This window comes from Corvus hawaiiensis, chromosome 24, assembly GCF_020740725.1.
Source record: "Corvus hawaiiensis isolate bCorHaw1 chromosome 24, bCorHaw1.pri.cur, whole genome shotgun sequence".
In the NCBI taxonomy this organism is placed as follows: domain Eukaryota; kingdom Metazoa; phylum Chordata; class Aves; order Passeriformes; family Corvidae; genus Corvus; species Corvus hawaiiensis.
The window spans coordinates 448,462-473,643 of NC_063236.1; the positions used below are offsets into that span (position 1 = coordinate 448,462).

At 50.7% G+C, this 25,182-nt stretch overlaps 2 protein-coding genes and 1 long non-coding RNA gene across 3 annotated transcripts in view; 2 read left to right on the top strand and 1 right to left on the bottom strand.

Moving 5' to 3' along the window:
- The first annotated feature begins 1,280 nt into the window (after positions 1–1,280).
- TMDD1 (transmembrane and death domain 1) lies at positions 1,281–1,937 on the top strand. The gene has a single exon (XM_048328308.1). The coding sequence runs from the start codon at positions 1,281–1,283 to the stop codon at positions 1,935–1,937; it is 657 nt and encodes a 218-aa protein (XP_048184265.1).
- Positions 1,938–4,474: 2,537 nt separating this feature from the next.
- LOC125337690 lies at positions 4,475–4,865 on the top strand. The gene is made up of 3 exons (XR_007208119.1): positions 4,475–4,549; positions 4,666–4,723; positions 4,811–4,865. It is a non-coding gene; the product is annotated as an uncharacterized LOC125337690 (long non-coding RNA).
- Positions 4,866–6,659: 1,794 nt separating this feature from the next.
- Positions 6,660–25,182, bottom strand: part of SCN8A (sodium voltage-gated channel alpha subunit 8) — a 55,275-nt gene continuing 36,752 nt past the window's right edge. Inside the window, 11 exon segments of the mRNA XM_048327666.1 lie at positions 6,660–9,787; positions 9,789–10,681; positions 11,883–12,153; positions 13,124–13,228; positions 13,866–14,003; positions 14,681–14,734; positions 15,134–15,418; positions 18,806–18,928; positions 23,144–23,317; positions 23,680–23,834; positions 24,675–24,792. Of these exon segments, the coding sequence (XP_048183623.1) occupies positions 9,533–9,787; positions 9,789–10,681; positions 11,883–12,153; positions 13,124–13,228; positions 13,866–14,003; positions 14,681–14,734; positions 15,134–15,418; positions 18,806–18,928; positions 23,144–23,317; positions 23,680–23,834; positions 24,675–24,792 (2,571 nt within the window). The 3' untranslated portion in view covers positions 6,660–9,532.

Below are 25,182 nucleotides of genomic sequence, written 5' to 3' on the forward strand. Positions count from 1 at the left end.
TTACACAGTATTAAAAGAGATTACCTGAACAGTTCCTCTCCTTGGGGTGATGGGGGGGTCCAGGGCTGCCCCTCTCTCGTCGGGGCAGGGGTGATGAGGAGGGAGGGGGGGCCCTGCTGGAGGGTCCCCCCACCCAGCCCAGGCCTGGGGGGCTCCCGGAGGTTTGGGGGCTGCTGAGACCCCACTCAGCCCCTGCAGGTACAGGGGGGGCTGGAAACGGCGTGGGAGGGTGGTCAGGGGTCCAGTGTCTGGGAGGGGACACGGTGACATCCCTGGCCAGTCACCAGGAGGGGCTGGAGCCTTCGTGCCAGCAGCAGAGTGCCCACAACAACCCATCCTTTACGGGGACCCCAGAGGTGAATAAATGACCTGAGCTGAGGAGTCTCGGCCAGGAAAACGGGAGGAAGGCTCCATCTTCCTCATCATCCTCCTCCAGCAAAGGGGGGCTCGGCTCCTCTCCACTTGCTGCCAGCCCCGCCGCCTCCGCAGTGGGATTTTTGAGGTGATCCAGGGGAATTGCGGTTTATCGTCACCCCGGCTCGAAGCAGAGCACTGGTGGCACCTCAGGGCTGCGTTGCCACCTCGTGGCTGCGGGGTCCTGGCCCAGACCCCGAGTGAAGCCGCCTTGGCTAAAGCCCACTCGGCTCTGTCGCTTTGGGGTGGGAGAGGAAGAGGCAGGTCCGGGGGGGGTGGGAGCTGCGTCCCCTCTGCTTGGGGAGGGCCAGGGGAGCTGCTGCTGTGGCCCTTGGGAGGTGGGAGTGGGGTGGGGTGGTGGAGGTGTCCCGAGGAGCAGAACCGGCCCCATCCCGCTGCTCCAGAGCTGCTGGCAGAGAGGTGGGGACGGCGGCTGCGGAGGCCGGACAATCCCAGCTCAGTTAAACCCCACGGATGAAGGCAGGGTGCTCCAGGATGAGGAGGATGGGGGAAGCAAAGGCTGGAGAGCTGGACAAACGTCACTGTCCGCAGTGAAGGTGCCTCGAAGCTCCTCCTGGAGTTACAGCACCTTGATTTGTCCCCAAAGGTGATTAAGGACACATTTGGTGTGTTCCCGTGTCCCTACACACCCTGCCGCCCCACAGGGGCTTGGGAAGGCCAAGTTAGGGGATGCCAGGATGCCAGGAGGGCTGCCAGGCCGTGGCATGCTCAGTCCTGGAAGGTGACGCAGGACAAGGGGCCCAGTGACAGGGACCTCGCCCCTGGTCTGTGAGGTCAGGGGGGGTTCCAGGCTCCTGGGACACCGCAATGCTGGGAGGCACCGAACCCACGCTGACATCCAAACAATGCTGCTGCACCTGGGCCTCGTCCTGCTCGTGCTGGCCGTGGGCAGCCGGTGTGAGGACACGGTGGCGGCCACCGTGGGCCGTCACACTATGGGCCGCATCGCCGAGCTGCTGGCCGACTCCGAGTGCCACCAGCTGCAGGTGGAGCTGAACAGCCCCGATGAGGAACTGGGCATCCCGGAGCCGGAGCATTTCTCCGAGGAGAATCGCCCCATCCGCCGCCGCCGGGGCAGCCGCAGCCCCGGGGGATGCTCCGAAGCCCTGCGGCACTGGCTGGTGACGGCGGGAGAGGTGACCACCTGGGACCGCCTGGTCCGTGGCCTGCACCAAATCGGGCGCTCCGACGTCGCCCGGGAGCTGGGGAAAAACCTGAACCAAGACCGGAGCCTGCAGCTGCGGAGGAACGTGGAGGGCTACAGCCGGAGCGTGCAGCACCTCAGCTCCGTGCAGCTGCAGCCTGGCGGGGCGCGGGCCAGGAGGGCTCCCCGCAATGGGCACCTGCTCTTCGAGCGGCACCGGCCCCCCCAGTACGGCCGCGGCCTCCTGGGCTGGGTCCGCCCCGTGGTCCTGGGCGTCCTGGGAGCCTTCCTCAGCTCCACGCTCCTCACGGCGACCGCGATGTACTTCTGCCACTGGAGGAGGCTCCTGGGCGCCTGAAAGCGGGGCGGCACCGCTAAAGGGAAAAGAAGACCCAGTAAAGCCCCGTGGAGGGATTGAGATGCAGAGACCCACCCTGTGTGTTCTGCTGGGCAGGGAGGGGCCCGTCTTTGGCTCATCCAGGGCGAGGTGACCACGAGGCATCACCACCAACTCCAGCTGTGCTGGAGATGTCCCCGTGTGTCACTGGATGCCAGAGTTGCCCGTGGCAGGGATGGAGCTGGGCAAAGCTCCCTTGGCCATGTCCCCTCGGGACAGGAAGGGAACAAAACCTCTCTGCTGGGTTGTCGGGCTGAGCCAGTACCTGGGGCTCATTGTGGGGCTCACTGGGGGATCCAGCATCGTTGGGGTCCTGGAGGGTCTGTGGCCTCTCCCTGCTGCTGAAATCGAACCAAGGCGAAGCGCTTTGGGTGTGATCGCGGCCACCGGTGTGGCTGCAATTAGAATTAAACCCGCGCTTCGTATTAAGAAATGATTTGCATCAATCCAACCACTCCTTCCAACAAGGGAAGGACAAATAACCCTGAGTGCAGCTTTCAAAGACCAGCAAATCTAATTCATAGAACGCTTTTCTTTATCCCCCCTAAATAAAATGGCACCCGCTGCCATTGGAGCGTCACTGCCTGGAGCACCAGCACGGGCAGCCCCTGGCACCGAGCTGTCCCCGTGGCCACCAGTGAAGGTCAGGCTCTGCTCACGCTGCTCCGTGGTCTGGCGCTGCTGGGGGTGCAGGGCTGCTTTGCCATCTGTCCCCTCGTTCCCCCCGTGTCGCAGCACGGCTGCCTCGGCCGCAGGGAGCCCAAGGAGCTGCTCAGCCCCGGCACCAGGGGATGGAGCAAGAGGAGGATGCAGTGGAGCAGAGAGCGTTGGATGGAGCATTTCCCAATGACCACAGGGGCTGCTCCAGGTTGGAAATTTTCCCTGGAGCGGTGTGGATTTGCAGGGATAGGGCGAGGTGAGGGAGCAGGGTGGTCGTGGCAGGATATAAAAATAATTTAAAGATACCTCCTAAAGCAGCACTCGACCTCCCTGAAGGAGGAGCCAGAATATGCCAGGATGGGGTTGGGATGAGCTTTGTGTTGTGCCTGGGGGGGTTTCAAAGCCGTGACTCCCTCCCCACGCCCCCAGTGATTCCTGGATTCTCCTTCAGGGCAGGGGCTGGCGTTGGACGTCCTCATTTCAGACCAGCCTCACTTTGTAAAGCCACCACTGGAGTCCTGCCCTGCCCTGGCTTCTGCCCCAGGAGCGATGACCTGTCTGAGCTGGGGACGTGGATTCTGGGGACTAGGGAGTGAAGGTAACAGAACGACAGGGCAGTCAGGAGAAGTTGTTAAAACAAGATGGACATACCTCTTTATTGCAAATTCCAAAGTAAAAAGATGTACAGTACAAAGGAACTCAAAAGTTCAGCCATGGAACTCCCAGCCCGTTCCTCCATCGCCTTCCTCCACCCTCCCCCAGCTCCATCCTCCTCCTCTCCCCAGGTAAAACAGAACAGAGAGAAAAACCGCGGGGTGGAAGGGGGAGCACGAAGAGCACGGGGCAAACACCAGTGGCCTGAGCGGGTGTCAGAGGGAAGAACTGGCCCTGCCTCGCAGTTGGACAGCGGGAGGAGGGTGCGGGACTTTCGTAGCAGCATTTTTGGTCACCCCCTCAGTGCTCCAGTGCCCCGCTCTGCCTGCACGCACCTCAGTGCCTGCGATCCTCAACGCATCGCACTCGGTCGCTAATGAAGCCTCACAACACCCCTGTGAGGTAGGGAATGAGCCACCACATTTACAGATGGGGAGAACTGGGAATCCTCCATCCCTGCGCCCAGTTAAACCAGTGTTACCAGTGTGTGACATGGGGGAGGTGCAGGACGGCACAACCACGCTCTGGGTTTGCTTTAACTGGCCTCAACGGAGCAGCAAAATTCACATTTGTTAAATAAATTGGACCAAAACTCACGATTATGTTTCCTATGAAAAATAATTCCAAAGTGACCAAAACTCAACTATGAAAAGCAATTCCAAGGCAATGCCTTGGGACATTCAACTCCGGGTTAAATCCTGCCTGCGGTGAGGCTCATGCCCAGCTCAGCCCTTCTGGTCGGGAGTGGAAGCAGGTGGAGGCCGGCGGTGGGGTGCAGGTGAGGGGTCAGCAGCCGCCGGCCACAGCCCCAATTCAGGGCCCTTTAGCACCACTGAGCAGCAGGAACCCCCACCTGACCCCCCTGCCCCAGTCCCTGTCAGTCCAGGGGGATCCCACGGGCTCAGGGCTGGTGCCAGAGCAGGGGTGGGAGCCGGAGCCCCCAGCACCGCCCCCACACCGCGCTGCTGCCTCCCAGCCCCTCCCGGGACAAGGACTCGGGGGGACTCCGCAACTGCGCCGGGTCCTCCTTGGGTCCTTCCAGGGCAAGTGATGGGGGCTGCAGGGGAGGGGTTATGGGGGGAGGGGTTACAGGGGAGGGGTTACAGGTGAGGGGGTATGGGATGAGGGGTTATGGGATGAGGGGTTACAGGTGAGGGGTTATGGGGTGAGAGGTTACAGGTGAGGGATTATGGGGTGAGGGGTTATGGGGTGAGGGGTTACAGGTGAGGGGTTATGGGATAAGGGGTTACAGGTGAGGGGTTACAGGTGAAAGGTTATGGGATAAGGGATTACAAGTGAGAGGTTATGGGGGGAGGGGTTACAGGTGAGGGGGTATGGGATGAGGGGTTATGGGATAAGGGGTTACAGGTGAAAGGTTATGGGATAAGGGGTTACAGGTGAGGGGTTATGGGGTGACGGGTTCCAGGTGAGGGGTTACTGGTGAGGAGTTATGGGGTGAGAGGTTACAGGTGAGGGGTTATGGGGTGAGGGGTTATGGGATAAGGGGTTACAGGTGAAAGGTTATGGGATAAGGGGTTACAGGTGAGGGGTTATGGGCTGAGGGGTTACAGGTGAAAGGTTATGGGATAAGGGGCTACAGGTGAGGGGTTATGGGGTGAGGGGTTATGGGATAAGGGGTTACAGGTGAAAGGTTATGGGATGAGGGGTTATGGGATAAGGGGTTACAGGTGAGGGGTTATGGGATGAGGGGTTATGGGATAAGGGGTTACAGGTGAGGGGTTATGGGATGAGGGGTTATGGGATAAGAGGTTACAGGTGAGGGGTTATGGGATGAGGGGTTATGGGATAAGGGGTTACAGGTGAGGGGTTATGGGGTGAGGGGTTATGGGATAAGGGGTTACAGGTGAGGGGTTATGGGATGAGGGGGTTATGGGATAAGGGGTTACAGGTGAGGGGTTATGGGATGAGGGGTTATGGGATAAGAGGTTACAGGTGAGGGGTTATGGGATGAGGGGTTATGGGATAAGGGGTTACAGGTGAGGGGTTATGGGATAAGGGGTTACAGGTGAGGGGTTATGGGATGAGGGGTTATGGGATAAGAGGTTACAGGTGAGGGGTTATGGGATGAGGGGTTATGGGATAAGGGGTTACAGATGAGGGGTTATGGGATGAGGGGTTATGGGATAAGGGGTTACAGGTGAGGGGTTATGGGATAAGGGATTACAGGCGAGGGGTGAGGGGGTGAGCCCTTACAGCCCTTACAGGCTGAGCCATCACAGAACAACCTCCTGCCCTGCCAGAGCAGACCCAGCACGGAGCCCCCCCTCCCCACCGAGGGCCCCCACCTGCCCCAGCAATGGGAGCCCCGAGCGGGCACCGACCCCGGGGACCCAGCGCGGGCTGAGCCGCGCCCACCGGGCACCTGCGGGCACCCGACACCACAAACACCAACAGCCTTCCAACAGCTTCTCCTGCACCTCACTCTGCTTGGTAAAACCACCCTAGAAAGCCTTGGAGGAAGCACAGAGGAGGAGGAAGAGGAAGGGGAGGAGGAGTGAGAATGCAACCAGGGAAATAACTGGGACACCAAGACAACCTTCCCTTGTACGGTGAAAAGGGTAACGTTTATTTCATTTTCTTTTGGCTTATAGGGTTGTTAATCATGTTGGGTAAGACCGGTATGAGCCACCATGCAATTTCTAACACACTGATCTTCACTAGTGAGCTTTTACAGCTTTAACAGCTTGTTGCTTTGTGGCGGGGTTTTTTTTTTCCAATTTTATTTTATTTTTGCGGCAGAAAAATCATTCAGACTCAGGTGTGGCCTCTACGGAACACCACGGGGTTACCTGAACTGCTTTTTTCAACATTGGCTTCCATATTTTAAAAAAAGGTGAAGGGCAAAGTGAATGAAGCAGCTTGGACTGGCATTTCATTATCACCCTCCCCTCCGCACTTCTGGAGTCACAAATTAACCCAAAAAGGGAGGATTTTAGAGGTGGGAGAGGGAAGGGGACTACTTGAAGTGGTTGTGAGTTTTGGCTACATCTTTCTAACGACACCACCCCCTCCTTAAACTTCGCTCCCAAACCCCTGAACCCGGAACGTGAATTCCGTGCAGCTGTTTGAATTTGGAGATCCGGGTGGGACACGAAGGTCCCCGTGCCTCTTTGCCCCAAATTTCCTCCAACCTCGGCTTCATCCAGTGAGGACCCATCACTCCTGCTCCCCCGGGGAGGAAACTAAAGGAGAAACCCAGCCCCCAAACACCCCTTCAACTCCTTTTTTTGAGCGGAAGAACCAACTCCGGCCGCCAGAAGGCTGAAGGATCTCCTCCCTCTCCCCCTTCCTGCTCAGGGACCTGCCGCGCCTCGTACTGATAAAACGTTACAACAAAAATCATATCTGTACAGAGTTTGAAGGGACTTTTTATTTTAAAGTAATTGAGCAGCTTCATGAGTTGCCAGCACAAACGCTAACGCACCGAGCGTCACCCACAAGACTCAGCCCAGCCTAAGAACAATTATGAAGTTCAGCCAAATCTTGCATAGAAGTGGTCGACTTATTGCACATTGGAACCCAAAAATAGACACTTTTGCTGCTGCAAATATCACTTGCAAGAAAGCTTTTGTTAAAATCTATTTTGGGGGGGACTAGGGGTTTGTTTGGATTTTTTTGTTGTTGTTATTTTTTTTTTTCCTTTGGGGGACATTTCCTGGCTATCTAAAGTCTAAGGACAACAGAAAAATCTTAAAAAAATAAAAATAACCATGGACAATGGCATAAGCCAGAAGCCATTCTATAATTTTTGTAGTTCTTTGTATTTACAAAAAGGCATGCCAATAAAATAAAATGATATATTACAGTATTTATAATATTCTCTTAAAAAGTTCAACCACACTTTTCAGCTATTTTCTCCTTTTTTTTTTTGTTTGGTTTTTTTTTTTTTTGTTGTTTTTGTTTTTGTGCTGTTTACAATGTAGCCTGTACATATGTATGTAGATTTTTTTGTTTCTTCATTATTATTGTTATTAATTATTATTATTATTATTGTTATTATACATCCCATCCTAGGAGCAACGAGGGCAAGGCAGGACAGACGAGGTCCCTGCTGTGGAGCAGACCTGCTCCCGTGCCGTGGCGGTGGCGGGGCCGCCCCGAGGATGCCGAGGTGGCACAGATGGCTGCTGGATGGCTTCCTGCTTGGGTTTGGTTTCTTTTAGGTGATTCCTGTCATTATTTTCTGGGTTATGGGATTCTGCAAACTGAGATTCATGCTCCCGTCGAGCTCTGGCATCTTGGGGGGTTGGTTGTGGGGTTTTTTTTTTTTTTCCACTGGTCTGGGTACCCTTAGTTGGGATGGGTCCAAACGTCCCCCCTGCGCTGCCCCTGGCCCTGAAGAGACACCCCCAAGCTCCGTGGGGCTGGCCTGAGAACCGGCTGAGCCGTGAGGACACCCCAAGACGGAGCTGGGCGTGAGGAAGCAGGAACAGCCGGGCGTGGCTGGCGCTGCCCTCCTGCTGCAGCGAGGGCAGCCCAGGGGCAGCGCCCATCGCCCCCAGCCCCGCTGCAGCTGCGGGGAACGGGACCGAGCTGAAGGCACCGGGCCCCTGCTGGGCTGCAGCCCCCAAAACCCCTCCTGGCTACACCCCAGGCCACCAAGAGCAGCAGGACCCCGGGGTCCACACACCCCACACCCGAGCAGGAGTCCCGGTGGCCGCGGGAGAAGCGAGGGCGAGTCCCAAGCCCATCCCCGACCCTGGGGGCAGGATCGCTGTGGGTGAGCTCCCCGAATTCCTACTAGCAGAGATAACATGCTGCTGCTTCTTTTTTGTTAACATTTATCTCTACCAAAAGAAGTGTCTACACTGCAGGATGGAGGCTGAACAGTAATTCATAGTATTAATGCTAAATATTGCAGGATACGACTGACCTTGCTGGCTGGTTGAAGCCCTAGGTTTTGGATTTACAGTGACATGGATAACAAGCCATTCCCAGATTTATCCTCTCCCCTTTGGTGAGGTCCAGAGCAGCATTTTGAATTTTTGTTCTATTTCAGTGTGCAAAAACCATGGCTGTATGGAAAAGAAAGTCGAAAAGTTGTTAAACAGACACACACAATTCATTCATCTGCTCGTTGGGTTTTGTTGGGGGTTTTTGTGGTTTTAGAGTTACCTCGGGGGTTTTTTTGTCTGGGGTTTTTTGTTGGGTTTTTTTTTTGTTAGGTGTTTATTTTTTTCTTCTACTGGCAGGTTTATGGAAGATTCTCTGTGAACTGGGACGGACTGGTGCCGGGCAGGAGCATCACTAAGGTTTCTCTCCAAATACAGTGTGCGGTAGATACTCAGTGGAGTGCCTCGAATTTATGGCTTAACACACCTCTGTGGACAGGTGACTGCGTGTCTCGTGGTTATGGTTCCTCATGCATGGTCCCTGGTCATGCCGTCATGCAAATCGCTTCGACGCGTTAACGAGCACTTTGTTTTTGGGGGGGGATCAGCCCGAGCTGGCTCCAGGCTGAAGGTACCCGATTACCCCATCTCCCAAACCAAGTAAAGCCCATGTAGAAAGTAGAATGCAAATAATAAATCTCAAATAATAAACTATGATAACTCAGTGGGCTTAATGGGTGCTTTGTTTCATTTTTCCTTTTTTTGTTCTACTTGTTTTAACTCTTTTTCAATTTTTTTCTCTTTTTTTTCCTTTTTTTTTCTTTTTTTTTGCTGCTTTAACTAAATGCAAATCTAGTTTTGCATGAACAAACCCATTAACATTGTGACTTCTGGGTTTTCTTCCGAGAATAATCAACAAAATGGGAAAATAAAATCCATTTGGGGCTGCTTTGGAAAATACATGAATCCCAGCAGCGGGTTTTGTTTCTCTGGGTGTGGGTGTGGGTGTGATTTATTTTGCTTGTTTGTCCTAAGTTGCATTGACTGATGTGGAACATGCAGTATCCACCTGCCCAAACAATAGAAAATCCTTTTTTTTTCCTTTTTTTTTTGTGTTTAAATGTTTGTTTACAGGGTCCTTTAAACAGGTGGTAGGTCACTGCTTTAGATGCAACGCTGTCACACAGTAAGCAGACTATGTTTGGTATAAGATCTTCAGGTAAGTGTCTCCACAGCTGTTCTGTATTGATATATTTCAGGAAGTTTGTAAACAATCTTTTTTTTTTTTTTTTTTTTTCACTTGCAAATATTTGAATTCGTACAATTCTACTATTTTTTTTTTTTAATTTTTTTGTTTGTTTTTTTTTTTTTTTTTTTTTTTTTTTTGTCTCAACACTTGGATTCCCTGGTGTCTTTTTGTCTCTTTGCCTTTTCTCGCCTCCCCTCCTCCGCCCGCTGCTGTTTCTCCTTCTCAGGTTTGGTGACGCTGTCGTAGGACGGCAGGGACGCCGTGGATGGGGTGCCTTCCTTTTTCTCCCTGTTAGCTCCCCCGTTCTCCAGTTTGGTGGTGGCAGGCCTTCGGCTGATGAAGCCCCGTCGTGCCAAACGAGCCCTGTAAGCCCTCTGGATCACCACCGCCGACACCCTCCTCCTGCTTGCGCCGCAGCGTCGTGGTGATGGGCTCATAAGACACTTTGGAAGGGTTGGAAGCCACAAATCTCTCCTCCATCTGCTGTCTCAGGATATCCAGCTCCCCGCTGTCCCCCAGGACACGTTTGGTGAAGGCAAACAGGATGTCCAAACAGTGGATCCTGTCCCCACTTACCATAGGCAGGTCCATGGCGATGAGTTCAATGGTGTTGGGTTTTGGGACGCGGAGGGGATGCTCCAAAGCGTCAGCAAAGTCCGCGAGCTTGCTGTACTCGATGAACTGCGTGGCGTCGGGGTCGAACTTCTCCCAGATCTCATAGAACGTCTCAAAGTCGTCCTCGCTGAGCGGATCTGCGCTCTCCTCCGTCGCCACGCTGAAGTTCTCCAGGATGATGGCAATGTACATGTTGACCACAATCAGGAAGGAGATGATGATGTAACTCACAAAGAAAAATATCCCCACCGAAGGGTTCCCGCAATCCCCCTTAAAGCCGCTGCCCGGGTGCTCCTTGTCCAGGTCGCAGTCCGGCGGCCGGTTCAGGATGGGCAGCAGGAGCCCGTCCCAGCCAGCCGAGGTGGTGATCTGGAACAAGCAGATCATGCTGTTGCCAAAGGTCTCAAAATTGAACATATCATCGATGCCAGCCTCATGCTTGACGTAGGCGAAGTTCGACATGCCGAAGATGGAGAAGATGAACATGACCAAGAAGAGCAAGAGGCCGATGTTGAACAAGGCAGGCAGGGACATCATTAAGGCAAAAAGCAGCGTGCGGATTCCTTTGGCTCCTTTGATTAATCGCAGGATGCGGCCAATGCGAGCCAGGCGGATCACTCGGAAGAGAGTGGGTGACACAAAGTACTTCTCAATGATTTCAGCCAGGAACATTCCTAAAGAAGAGAGGCAACAAGTGTGACAATGGAGACGGCACAGGCCGCTGCTTCCTCTGAGCCTAGTGACAGAGGGGGCCCATGGAACACCTTGGCTGGATTTTCAGAGGGTCTCTGCGAGCGAGAGGTCTCACGTTCAGGCAGGTTAAGTCCTCCCGAGGGGCAGTGGAGGGGCAGCTCCAATCTCTGCTCCCTGTGACCAGTGGCAGGACACGAGGGAATGGCCAGAGCTGGGCCAGGGGAGGATATCGGGAAAGGTTCTTCTCCCAGAGGAGGGTCAGGCACTGCCCAGGCTCCCCAGGGAATGGGCACGGCCCCGAGGCTGCCAGAGCTCCAGGAGCGTTGGGACAGCGCTGCCAGGGATGCCCAGGGTGGGGTTGTTGGGGTGTCTGTGCAGGGCCAAGGGGTTGGAGTGGATGATCCCTGGGGGTCCCTTCCCACTCAGGATGCTCCATGATTCTGTGGTTCTAGGTCTTTACTAAATGCTCTGGCTCCCTAAATAGTTCTCCTACATGGAGAGGGAAAGAGGTTCAGCTTCATCCCTCCTGGATACGGATGAACGAGTTGCTTCTTGGGCACATCTGCTCTCAGTGCCTAACGCTGCCATGGGAGCCAGGACTCTGCTCTGAAGGTGCTAAAAGTGTTTAAGATAAACCTGATTCCACGCAGCAGCAAAAACTGGGGCTGAGTTTTAGGCTGCGGGATGGTCTGAAGGCTGGTGGCTTGTCAGCGTGCCTTGTGCCCTGCCAAGCTTTACTCCCATTCATTTGTGAGGTTGTGCATATTTTGCAGACTAGATGCTAAAAAACTCAAAACCTGTTGGAGGAAACATGGATTCAGCATCCAAACAAACTGCAAACAAGTCACGTGCTGTGGCAGGAAGCCCTGCAGGGCTGTTTCCAGGGGTTCCTGAGCGTTGCAATATTCTGATGAGGTGAGTGAAACTTCAGTTTTTAAAGACAGAGAGAGCAATTGTCAAGTGGTTTACTCCACACAGCTGGAAAGGAATGCCAGAACAGAGGGAAGAGGCATCAGTCAGGACTTCAGGCAGACAAATTTTGCCACGGTCTCTTCCCGAGGCTTAAAGGGAACCTTGAAGTCCTGGTACCTACACATCCCCTTCAAAGACAAGAACATGTTCTACCCTGCAAACGCCGAAACAGCCTGGCACCCCAAGACCTCAAACCGGTGTCACACTTACCCACGATGGACAGAATCACAACCACGAAGTCAAAAATGTTCCAGCCGATGGTGAAGTAGTAGTGCCGCAAGGCGAACATCTTCAGCACGCACTCGCAGGTGAAAAAGATGACGAACACAAAGTTGATCCAGTAAAGGATGTCCTCCATCTGCTTGCTCTGAGTATCTGTCTCCACCATCATGGTCACCATGTTGAGGCAAATGAGCATCATGATGACGATGTCGAAGGCTTGCTGAGTGACAAAGTCAAAGACGGCTCCTTGGATGCGGTTCTGGGAAACGGAAGAGACAAGGAACCGAGTTTGAACAAAAATCGTGCATGTGTGGAATGGTTTGGATTGGAAACCTCCTTAAAACCATCCCATTCCACCCCCTGCCCCAATGTCCAACCTGGCCTTGGACACTTCCAGGGGCAGCCACAGCGTCTCTGGGCACCCTGTGCCAGGGCGTCCCTGCCCTCACAGGGAGGAGATTCTTCCTCATTTATCATTAGTCAACAAATTATTTCACCGTTGGTGGAAAGAGGGACGAGGAAGTCGTTTTGTCAGTATTTAACAAAGCTTTCAAGGCAAACCCTGTCCACAAGCCAGACTGCTTGGGGCAAAGGCAGGAAAATGCCATTATTTACACCCCAACACGCCACTCCACCCCTACGAGCAGCACACCTTCCTCTTTGCTGAGCCCAAAGGGAGGGTGATGCCCTCCCAGTGACAGCTGGGGAAAGCAGCCACATCCTTGCGCTGGCGCCCGATGGGTACCAGGGTGAGAATCCAACCTCTTGTGTCCTGGCAGCACCACAGACCCAGAAGCAGGGTGCTTCATCCATGCTTTATCCCTACAGTATCTAAGGCACTCAACCCCAAACCCTTTCTGGCTTTCTGAGGGATTCAAAGTCTTTCAAAAGAAACCAGGGAAAGGAGCTTAGTTCTCCATCAGTGCAGCCCCCAAGGCTGGATAATTGCCAAAGGTCCCCCTGCTAGTGCCAGGAGGCTCCTACTCCACATCTAGGGCCCCTCTAGGGCCTGGATGATGTTTTGGGATTATTTTGTTGATTCAAATGATGAACTGATTAACACCAACCCCAGTGCAAGTGTTTTAACCTTTGCAGGTGATTCCCGAGTCACAAGGACAAGAACAGGGCGATGTGGAGTCCAACAGGAGTTAGAACAAAGGATGCTTTTGGAGCCAAAGCTCCTTTGAAATCTACTCAGGTTTTCCCTGAGTTCCCTCTAACACACTCACCAGAGGTCGGGGAATGGGCTTCTGAGGCTTCTTCGAGCCCAGTTTTTTCATGGCATTGTAGTACTTCTTTTGTTCTTCCGTCATGAAAATATCTTGACCTCCAAAGTAAAGGGGCAAAAGGAAAAGCAGTTACAATCAGCTCACACACACCAGAAGGGAAAGGAGTAAATCCCAGCTCGGGCAGGAGGAGACCTGCCAGGTGAGAGGCCGGTGGCAGCCACTTCAGACAGAACTAACTCGCACTGGTACCCAGGCTGTACTGATCTCTCTCTAAAAATGACTGTTTCTCCTCTAAATGACCTGTCCCCCTGCACTGCCTCCTTCCCCACCCCTCTCTCCCCTCTGTGATGAACGGCTGTGAGGTGTGAGGGCTTTTACAGGAGCTGCACGAGGCAAACCCTCGGCTTGAGGAAAAGCAGGATATGAGAGAAAGGGAGAGGCAAGGAGGACATCTTGCTTCCAGCCTGTATTTTAGTCAAGGCATAAAAAAACCCCCAAATGCATGAAAATGTAGTCTAGGGAAAGTGTTTCATGTGGCTGTAGTTTAAATCAAGCCTTGGGCTGCGTGTTGTGCTCCCTGAGTCTGCTCAGCCATTCCCACAAGGCACCAAGAGGTCCCCAGCTGTAAGAAAGCTGCTTTGTGCCCCAAACTGACTTTATTTTGCAGAGAAACCCACCAGCCTGAAGACCCAACACTCCTGGAACAGGGCTGAGCTCGAATCAGCAAACATAGATCACTTATCTTTTTCTTCTGTTGATTGAAGTTGTCGATGATGACACCAATGAACAAGTTCAGGGTGAAAAAGGAACCGAAGATGATGAAGATAACAAAATAGATGTACATGTAAATGTTGTCCTCGTACTTGGGTTGCTCTTCTTGCTGAAGGGGAGATAAGAAGAGGAACAAAGGACATTTCAAAGGCATCATACAAATATGGGCAGAATGAGATTGGTCGTGTTTCCAAACTATTTCTTTTGAAGATGCAGGACCAAAAAGATCAAAAACCAGAAGAACATTTTTATGCTTTCCTGGCACAGTCATATTTGTTTCAAACCTGCATTCAGTGCAGGACAAGGAAATGCATTTAAAAATATTTTCATATAAAACCAAGACAATAGAAGGGGGAAAAAATTGAAACCAAAAAGGAAGGCATGGTATTTGCACGATTCCAGCATGCAAGAACCAGAGAGGTGCCCGAGGAAAGAACTCCAACCCAGACATGCTCAGACTTCCTTACAGACTTAAGATTCATGGGGGACCTTCTGGCTAATTCCTCCCCATCATTTATTCTAATGATTAAATCTGTAACTTCATTGTATTCGTTCCTTCGCCGTATTTCTACTCCAGTTGGAGTAGAACAAAAAAAGCAACCAGAAGAACCTCCCTTTTTGGGATTTTCTTGAGCATCTTGTAACTCATCAGACCACCAGAGCAAACGAAACAATCACAGCATGAAATAAATGCTACAAGCACAGTTCTACAACTTCTCCTCTTGATTTTACCAAAGCAAAAGAGCAGACAGAAATAAGGGGGAGGGGAGTTTGTTTGCATGTTACCTTTCTGGAATCTACAGCTGCGTACATGATGTCCATCCAGCCCTTGAACGTAGCCTGGCAAAGAAAACACACATTCCCTGAGGCAGAATTCACCCAAAATACAAGAACAAGCCTGAATTGTGCCAGCTCTGTCAAGGACTCCTAATGGCCCTGTACCATGAACTTTAACATTATTTCAATATTCCTCTTTCCACTTAATCAAAATTACATAAATCAAGCTCAAGTAGTTGATCCATGGGAACCTCATGAGGTTCAACCAGACCAAGGGGAAGTGGACAGACTTGGGGCTGGGAGACCCATACATTAGGAAAGAGAAGAAATATAAAATGGCAAATCCATTCCAGCCCCAAGCCGGGTGGGCTTAATGGGCCACTGCATTTCCCAGGGAGGGAAGCCCATAAAATGCATTTTGTATTTCCCACTCCCAGGGCGATGGTAGGAAGCCAAACTTACAACTTGCAGAAGAGCCAGATATCCTGCCCCAACGTTGTCAAAGTTAATTTTCACATTCTTCCATCGGATCTCTGTGGAGTTGGGTGGCATCAGAGCTTCGCAGTCTGTCTTGTTGTTAACAACATCTATCTCAAAGCGATGCTCAGATGTTTCATTAAAGCAGTAATGATATTTCCCGGCAAACAGGTTAACCCCCATAATGCTGAAAATCAGCCAGAAGATAAGGCAGACCAACAAGACATTCATAATGGAAGGGATAGCGCCAACCAAGGCATTGACAACCACCTGTGTTGGAAGGGGTGGGAAAAAGTTTCAGTATAAAACACGAGGCAGGAGACAGCAAGCATCAGTACAGCTGTTTTTGGGGGGGGAATAGGGGACCAGGCCACTGACACATCGGTGGTGGCTGCTCCACACAGAAGTTGGCAGTGAACTTATTCCAAGCGGTCCCAAATTCTGCTTCGAAGCCACCTGGGGAAGCTCTGTTTTCAAAATAAAACAGGCCACGCCGCTGGATTTGCGGAGTTTGGGTTTTGGATTGTTTGTTCTTCAATAAAGCAACAATTCTTTTGTATCGTTTTCATTGCCCAAAGAGAGAGGGGGGCTCAGACTCTCTGTCGTAGCAAACAGGCTCCTAGATGGAATTTTCTCAGAGCCACGTGTGAGGACGCTTTTGCTCGTGGATTCAATAGGTTTCATCAGCCAGTAGCCCCTCCAGCCATTCCCCACGTTCAAACAAGGCTGTGTTCACTCCGGGGCCTGATCCTGCTCCCACCAAGGGCCCCAGCAGTGGGGTCAGGACCAAGCCCAGCATCACTGTGGTCACACTAAGCACTGAGTAACATCAAGATCATACTGTGGACTAAGCAAGGCCAGTCATGTTGTCCCAGGCAGAGAGCTGAGCATGCAGCTTGGCAGGCTCAAGAAGACAGAAAAGCCATGTTCCTTCCTCCAAACGGCAGCAAACGCAGCAGGAACAAGGATGGGGTTTGTGAGAGCTCATCTCTTCCTAATTTTAGCCTTTCACAGTTTGGGAGCACCATGTCCCTGAGCATCCCCGGCCAACACACGACCAAATGTAAGCTCTGAGGCTTTTAATAGAGGCAGGTCAGCAGGATATTAAATCTTTTATTATGATCTCCTAATTTAGATTCCTTTAATAGATGAACAGAATCTAAACTCTTGTTACCCCTTTGCCTTAGTTTTGAAAGACAACGCAACTCCACGGGGGCTTGGGAGGGTCTCAGCGGTAGAACATGAGCCACAGCTCGTCCTGCTCCCTTCTCCTGCCACACCACCCCTTGCTGGAAGCCACCACCACCCACGCATGGCCTGCTGTCACCACACCCACTCGGGTGCTCGGGGCCAGCTTGGCCTGGGCTCGGAGGGCTGGTCTAGCAGAAGGTGTCCCTGCCCACGGCAGGAGGTGGGACTGGGTGGGTTTTCAGGTCCCTCCCAACCCAAACTGGTCTGAGATAGAGGCATGGAGGAGAACTGGAGACCACGGTGACGTGGACAGTGAATCTCCCGTTCTCCGAGTGCTAAACGGCGTCACGAACTCATCGCTACAGCCAGCAGGTCTGAAGACACAGGTGAGAGCCCCACCAGGCTGCACATGGATTCCTCTGCTCTCATTCTCCCTTCATCCCAACAGGATGCTCAGCTGCTGGACACCAGCACCACACCAGCAGCACCTTTCGGGTCAGACCCTCCTATGAATACATTGATTTATTCCAGTTACCACATGAAGCAAAAGAAGGGTAATATCCTGATATCCTCCTGGAATCTGGCCATTTATGGTTCATTAAATCTCCACAGCTTTCCAAAAGGAGTGAAAGGAGGAACATGGCTTTTGTGTGCAGACTGACAAGAACACATGCACGTCTCACAGCATCACTATCAAACTCCCTGGCCGAGCTCAGAGCAGAGCAAGCTCCTGGAAATGCAGATTGCTATGGAGGAGAGAAAAGCAAAGAACTACAGTTTCAGTCTCCTTTGCAAAGGCATTTCAGATCTCTGTCCCTGGCTCAGAGGGATTGGTCAGCTTGGATGGGGCAGTGACACTGGTCTCCAAGTCAAAACAAAGGAAAAATAATTGGGTCTAGGTAGCTACCAGGGCTGCAGTCGTAACTATCAAATCTCCCGTGGTGAAAATTCCCCACTTTAAGCACGAGAATTCCCTGATTGTACATTAGAAATCTTCTCCCCAGCATGGCTTAAAAATAGCTTTTTTTATCTCCAGGTTTAGTGCTAGGCTTTGTGATCAAACTTCTGGGTGGGACCCGAACCCAGCCCAGCTAACGCTCTGTGTTACCATTAACAATTTAACCATTAATTAACCATTCATTTTTCTTCCTTTGTGCCTGTACTGTAGACTGGAGTTTAGAATTAAACTAAGGACACAAGGAACTAACAGCAGGAGAAGGTCTTAGAGAAGAAACATCTCCTTTGGAGTTGGAGCTCGTGCGTTTCTATTACTTCCCAGGGAATCTGAGGATCCCTCCTCAGCTCACTGCTCCTCCTGTGCTGGAATTTGGGCTCCATGACGCTACAGCAAATCCAAAGATCAGAAGGATCCAGGTGGAATTGCTCCAGAAGGATCCAGATGGAATTGCTCCGCTCAGACCCTGAATTCAAACTGCGACTGCTACTCCCTTCCCTTTTTATTTCAAATGCATCATTTTCTCTCTTGCAGTATCCCTGATTACGAGCTGACTGGGATTTAGCACAAAGCCCCACGTTCTAAGAGCACCTGGGAAATCCATTAATACGAAACAACCTTTATTTGATTTTTTTACTGCACAATTTTTTTTTTTTTTTTTGCATTTTCTTAGGAGACTATTTCAATCCCAAATGGGACAAAAAGCACCAAAAGGACAGAATATTAGTGGCAAAGCAGCGGGACACTGCAATAATTGAAACACCCAAGGGAGTGGTGCCAGTACCAATTCAAGGAAAGCTTGTTAAGTTCAATGCTTTGCTTGTGCTTTGTTCTGGTTCCACAGTGACGGGACAGGGACCAAAAAAGCATGGAGAAAGGAAGGGGACAGAAAGGAAAAGCTTCACTACCAGACAAGGCTGCCAGTCACCACCAGACTGGACTGAGAACAACAAGGTGCAACAAGAGGAATGAAACCAAAGTTTTCAAAGAGCTGAGCTCGCCCCAGTCCCTTCCTGCAGTGACCCACGAGAGGCAGCAGCCTTTTCCCCTGGTTACTTTTTTAAAACCCCCTCAGACAGAGTCTTTCAATCCAATTCCACCAACAGCCAACACCTGGAGGGGCTGGAGACCCTGAGGTGGTTCCAGTTCTGCTTCTTTGCACCTGGTGATTCTCCCTAGATAAAGATATTACAGCTGAGAAGCCCCTCGGATGCTCGAGGTCAAAGCCAGGCCAAATGAGAACAGCCAAGTGTCGACATCGGCTACGAATGGCAGGTGGTTTGGGCCAGTAATTAATGTAATGAGGCAGCTTATGCATCTCCCTTTGTTAGAGGGGAGGGTGCAGCGGTGGGCAGGGTGAGGGTACATCCACGTAGAGGTGATCAAGTCAGCAGCTGCATCATGATTCTGTTTGGAATTTTCTTTCCACCAGTTTTGATCAGTTCTAGCATGCTTTTAAAAAAAACCGCTCCACGGGCATGCAGAAGGATCAGCTGCTAATGGCATCTTACCCTCATCCCCTCAAATCGGGACAACGCTCTTAAAGGCCTCAAGGCTCTTAGTGTCCTAAGGGATTTTATGGCACCTAGTTCCGAGTAGCCCAGGGCATTAGCTATAAGGCTGACTAAAGAGACCTACACAGAAAATAGAAAAAAAATAGAAAAAAAGCCAGAAAAAAATAGGAAAAAAAAACAGAAAAGAAGAAAGAAAAAAGAAATTAAAAAAAAAAAAAGAAAAAAAAAAGAAAAAAAAAAAGAAAAAAGAAAAAAAAGGTTCCAGACTGTTAGATTGGATCCCCTAGCCCTGATTGCCCAGCCCAGGAGCCACCTGGGCCGCCCCAAATACCGAAGCCATGACACCAGCTGCCTACTTCACTTGACTGAACCGACCTGGAAGGAAATAATGCGGTTGAGAAAAGAACAGAGGGGAGAGATCAGTGAGAGAGAGGCAGAGACACACACGGAGAGGGGCTGTCGGAAGGAAGAGCCCAAACGATGACAAAAACCTTACCCTCGCCCTTTACCGGCTGCAGGATCCCGGCGGCGCCCATGAAATTTAAGCCAGACAAATGTTAAAGGTACCTATGAGAAAGAATACAGATAAATACACACACTGCACACCTGCGCCAAGCTCTCCGCGGGCACCGCGCCACCGGGGACCGCGTCCCTCTGCCGCCGCCGGTCCTGAGCCCCGCTCCGGCTCCTCCTGCCTCACAACCCGAGCGGGCCGGGCTTTTCCCTGCCTGGCACACGGAGCAAACGCATTTTCTGCCCGCTCCAAGTCGTGCTCGGGAGCGACCCCGAGGGAGGAGCCGTCTGACAGCTGCCCAGGCTCGGGTGCTGAGCTGCGGCACGGCTTTTAGGTCCGTACTCCAACGCTTCTCCAGTCCCAAGGAGAAGCTGTTCAGCAGCCCGGGGTCAGATTTAGGCTCTGAACGTGTGAATGATCAGATATCCTTAAACCCACCGAGTCACAGGTGTGACTTGGCCACACGGAAACAGTTACGGGCACAGCACATCAGCTGCCACTTCTCGCTCGTGTCACGCTACAGACACAGAGGAGAGAGACGTGAACCCTTTTTAAGGGAAAAAAAAGACATCCACACACAGCAACAAACAACGGAAAACCACGGGAGCTCCTCCTGGAACAGGTGGGGTTTGAACTGAATTCTCAGAATAGGACACTTCCTATGCATCATTCTTTTCTACAAGAGATACTGGAATAATAAAGTAGAATTCATTATGAGGATGATCCTAAATTCCACGCGTATTCCAGGGAAATACCAGATCCACATTTCGAATGCATAAAATGTGTGGGAAAATTGAGATTTCATCTTATTTGGGCATGTGGCTCATGTGCTTTTTCCAGCTTCATATGGAAGGTGTCCCTGCCCACAGCAAGGGACTTGGAATTCGATGATTTTAAGGTCCCTTCCGACTCAAACCGTTCCGTGATTCTGTGGAATCTGCCCCAAAAATAAGTGGCCACAATTTAAGGCCACGTGGAGCTTTGGTTTTTCCATCCGACTTCAAAATTGCACTAATGTGAACCACGCCAGGGGTGTCCCAAAGGTTCCAACAAAGTCTTTGTGAGGCAGAATTAGCTCAGTCAGGCCAGGACCGAGCCCTTGGCAACGTCAGTAAGTTAAAATCCTGGACACAAGTCTAAAAATCCGATGGATTTGGAGATGTGGTCTATTTACCCTGAAAATGTAACACTGGAAGTGCCCCATCCCTGGAAGCTGCCCCATCCCTGGAAGTGTCCAAGGCCAGGTTGGACACTGGGGCTTGGAGCAACCTGGGGTAGTGGAAGGTGTCCCTGCAGGGGGTGGAACGGGATGGGCTTCAAGGTCCCTTCCAGCCCAAACCATTCCATGATTCCATGATGCCATGAAGACAGAATCCTCATTTTTAGAGCTTCTTCCCCTCGGGATAACATCTTACTCCCGAGCAGGACACTTAAGACCGTGACAGAAAAGGCTGTTTGAGCTTTTAGGGATCTTTGAGGATTATTCCCTGAGGACATTCCAACAGAAGACACAGCAGGCACCGAGGTCGGACAAAGGGAATCCCAGATTGACTGAAAAGCAGAATCCTTCATTATTACCCAGGAAAAGTCTTCACAAACACACCCAGGAATGGGGTTGAGGAGGAGGGGAATTGGACAATGCTATAGCAACCTGCAAAATAACATCCAAGAGCGTTGTTAGGATGCAAAGGCTCGTTCCCTGCCGTCCTGGCTCGCTCCAGCCCCTTCCACAGCACGCCACAAAATTTGGGTTAAAAAAAACGTGATTCAACAGATACAGGACACAAAGCATTGCTGAGATTTTGCTGAGGGATATTTGGGCGTCTCAAAGTCACATTTCAGATTTTTTTTTGGTTTTCAGGGAAAAACGTGCAACTCTTCTGTCTGTGACACCGAGGGAAAACAGGAATTCCTCCTAAAGCCCTGGGAATTCCAAATCCTTCTACACTTGTTCCCCCCCTGGACGTGTGTTACCTGCCTGGGAAGTTCCTGATCTTTGCTCCACCCCCAGATACTTGGGAAGGAAATTAAACTTGTACCACATCTGCCCATTAAACTGCACTTCATCCAAAACAACTGGAATTAAACTGGTACTTTATCTTCAGGCAGTGAGAGAGATCCAGGGTTATTGCCAGAAAATGACTTACAACATGCAGGTTGTGTCCAAGGAAAGGTGTTGAGGGGACCAGAGAGGATTTAAAAAAAACCCAGAATTCCAAATTTCAATTTTCCTACAGGAAACACAGAGTTTGAGTCACTTCTGCCCCTGAATTCCAAGCACAGTTCCTTCCACCTACTCAGGAATATTTCCAGAGTGATAATGGTGCTGAACAGCAACTGAATCATACACAGAATGTTCCAAAGGAGAAGCTTGGAAAAATTGGTAATTCTTTTCTAACACACTTGCTCTTGGGGCAGTGACTACAGCCACTGACTCCCAGATGGATGTGATGAAACACTTTAAAAGAATCCAAGCACTTGGGATTCTAAATTTCCTATCGAATTACACAACTTTCTACCACTCTGGACAGCACAAATTCTGTTTATTTTAAATTCCCTCGCTGTGCTTCAGAGCCAAATTTATTGCTAAAGCTTCTCTCTGTTGTCTTTTTTCTTCTAATTCTACCATTTATTCTCCCCCTTTTATTTCTCAGATTTACCCTCCCTCCTGAGATGTTCTGCAGGGGGATTCCAGGGCGCCTCTGTCCCGACCGACCGTGTCCCTCACTCATGCTACGACCTCTGAGCCGTCCTTCTCCTTTGATACCATCCTGCTGCTTCTTTCCTGGGCATTAGAACTTTTGAACAGAGGGTGGATGATGCTGAACCTCCTCGTGCACAATAAGCTCCCCAAGTATGGAGATTCTCACAAACACACGCGCCCCACGGTCGGAGCAGACCTCGTGGGGTGCTGGGATGGGGAGATTTTGCTGCCTCATCACCCCCTCATCATTAATAAAGCAAGGAAACGATTACAGAGAACATGACTCCTCGAGATGTCACCAAGGGATACCACGTCTGTGGCACAGCTGTCCCACTGGTACCACCTCCCAGGGGCTCCATACATGGGCAGGTCTCCTAGAAATTCTATTTTCAGCAGAGCAAAAGAGCCAAGGGCTGGAAAATCCTCCTTGGTGCCTGCAGGGCAGAAATCCCACAGCTGCACAGGAAACACTGGCAGTACCCAAAGGGCTCAAGGGTTTTATCCTTGTGATGCCATGAAGATTTTTGCCTTTTCTATTATACCCCTGTTATACCTTTTTTACAACTTCTGTATTCCTCGTGCTTTCTGCCTACATTCTTGGACTTGTTTGTCAAGCTAAGAGACTCAACATTTTAGAAGCTTCGTAGCCAGGGATCAGTGTGCCCCAGACCCCAAGGTCCTCTCCAGAACACATTCTGTAAACTAAGATAGAACCATCCAGGAGAAGGCTCCTTGGGGAGGGGAGCTCACTGGAGCCTCTCATTGGGGAATCTTTGATAGATCTGCTAATTAGTAACACCTATAATGTTATACCCAATCTTTTGGGGTGGGCATTTGGAGGGGTGCATTTCGATGCATGTGACCTGGACGTGTGCACCTAAGGATCCTTAAAATAAATCCCAACGTAAAATCCCTTTTCCCCTTCTAACCGTGTATGACTCTTTGATTTTAAGACCAGGAAAAGGCACCACTTGATTTGGGAATTCAGAGATATCTGGGACTGAACCATCGTTAAATCTACGATTCAGTCAGGACGGATCTCAGGAGGAAACATTCCCAGCGTTCTTCCAACCACCACCGTTCCCCCAAGCAGAAGTAAGGAGGAGAGGATACATACAGCCACGATGAGGAAATCCAGCCAGCACCAGGCGTTGGTGAAGAACTTGACGAATCCATAGGCACACCACTTCAGCAGCATCTCCAGGATGAAAATGTACGTGAAGACCTTGTCCGCGTACTCCAGGATGGTCCGGATGGTTTTCCTCTGCTCTATGTAAATATCCTCAAAAGCCTGGGAAACAACCAGGTGCTCGTGTCATTACCTGGGATTTATTCCACAGTTCAATGTCGTTATGCAGAGGCTTCAAATGATACTGAGATGAGTTAAATACACAGTTATAGATGAGCTGAATATATATATATACAAAAAACATAAATCAAACATAGACACTAGGATCAGAACCCCGATTTGAAGGCTTTGTTCTTCATTTAAACTAAACTAAAAACACCAATAAAAGCTTCTGTACAGTACCACGATGGAGCTGGGTTGTTCTCCATGTAAGAATTCCCCCAGTTTGCTTTTTCCCAAAACTTCCTGTGCACAATCAGATGTCCCCGAGCTCAACATCTCTGGACTACACATATTTTACTCACCAGAGCACCACTGCTCAGGAGGATCATGAAGATGATGAAAGTCTCAAACCAATTGTGCTCCACAATTAGGAAACAAGTTTTCCTCAAGGTCCACCACGACTTTCCCAGCCCCTCCTCAATATTGACCTGACAACATTTGCAGCGCTGCATACAACCTGTAACAGGGGACAGGGCACACCTTCACTCAGGTAACACAGGGTTTAAGGCAAACACATTAAATTCTCACTGTCTAGAAGCAGTTTTGATGCCACCAATATGAAACATGCTGAGTATCACTTAAAACTTTTGCATTCTTGAGGATTTTAGGATTGTTTCGCCACTTCTGTGTCTGGGCACCAGAATTAACATCCATTTGGGAACAGATCAGCTCGTTCTATTTGGTGAGGTCCATGCTCTTGAGGAGACAAATGGAAAACTTGCTGATAAAATAACCTTGAACCATTTAAAGCATCTTTGCCATGGGAATTCCTGTAACGGATCGGCTCTTGAAAGACATTGAGGCCAGTTACAGGAAAGGAAAAGTACTCTGCTTCTAAGTACTTCAGGCATCAGCTGCACAAAAATCATCAGGCCATCTATAATTCTTCAGAAATTCCTCCCTGTGAGGGAGGGGAGGCCCTGGCACAGGGTGCCAAAAGAAGCTGGGGCTGCCCCCGGATCCCTGGAAGTGTCCAAGGCCAGGCTGGACACTGGGGCTTGGAGCAACCTGGGACAGGGGAAGCTGTCCCTGCCATGGCAGGGGAGTGGAATTGGGATGAGCTTTAAGGTGCCTTCCAACCCAAACTATGGCACGTTTCTATGATCTACATCCTAGCAATGGCAACTGCATCTCCGAGAGCTTCACTCTGCAAATCCCTCTGAATTAGTTCACCAAGAAGGGCCTTGAGAAAAGCTGAGAGCCAGCCCTGATCCAGGCTGACCTAACCCTAGGGTGAGCTTACAGCAGACTGGTCCCCAGAACATCCCCAAAGCCTCCTCCTTCACTCCCTTCTCACCTTCTGTAAAACAGGCATCTGGGTCCAGGTACTCCTCTGGTGCCTCCACGGGGACTTCTTCCACCTCAGGCTTTATATCAATGGTGCTGCCCTCAGAGGAGCTGGTCTCGTCGAGTTTCTGCAACACAAAACCCCAATCCAATCAATGATCAGTTCCCAACAAGTATCAAACTTCACGAGGACTCAGCCATTTGTTCACCACGTTTACTGTAATCAAAGTTGTTTCCTCACTTTAATCACGGAGCTCCTGACCCAGCTTATGTCTCACGTTAACAGGACAGACAGGACTAAGTATTTATGTTATGAAAGGTGCTCCTGTCCATGGCAGGGGGGTTGGAACTAGATCATCTTTAAGGTCCCTTTCAACCCAGGCCATTCCATGATTATATGTACTTTACATTATAATTAGATACATTCACAAGTATTTGTGGCTTCCTATAGAGCTCCTAGCACAAGAAACTTCTGTCTTGAGTGCAAAGACAACACCATAACATAAACACCAGTTTTG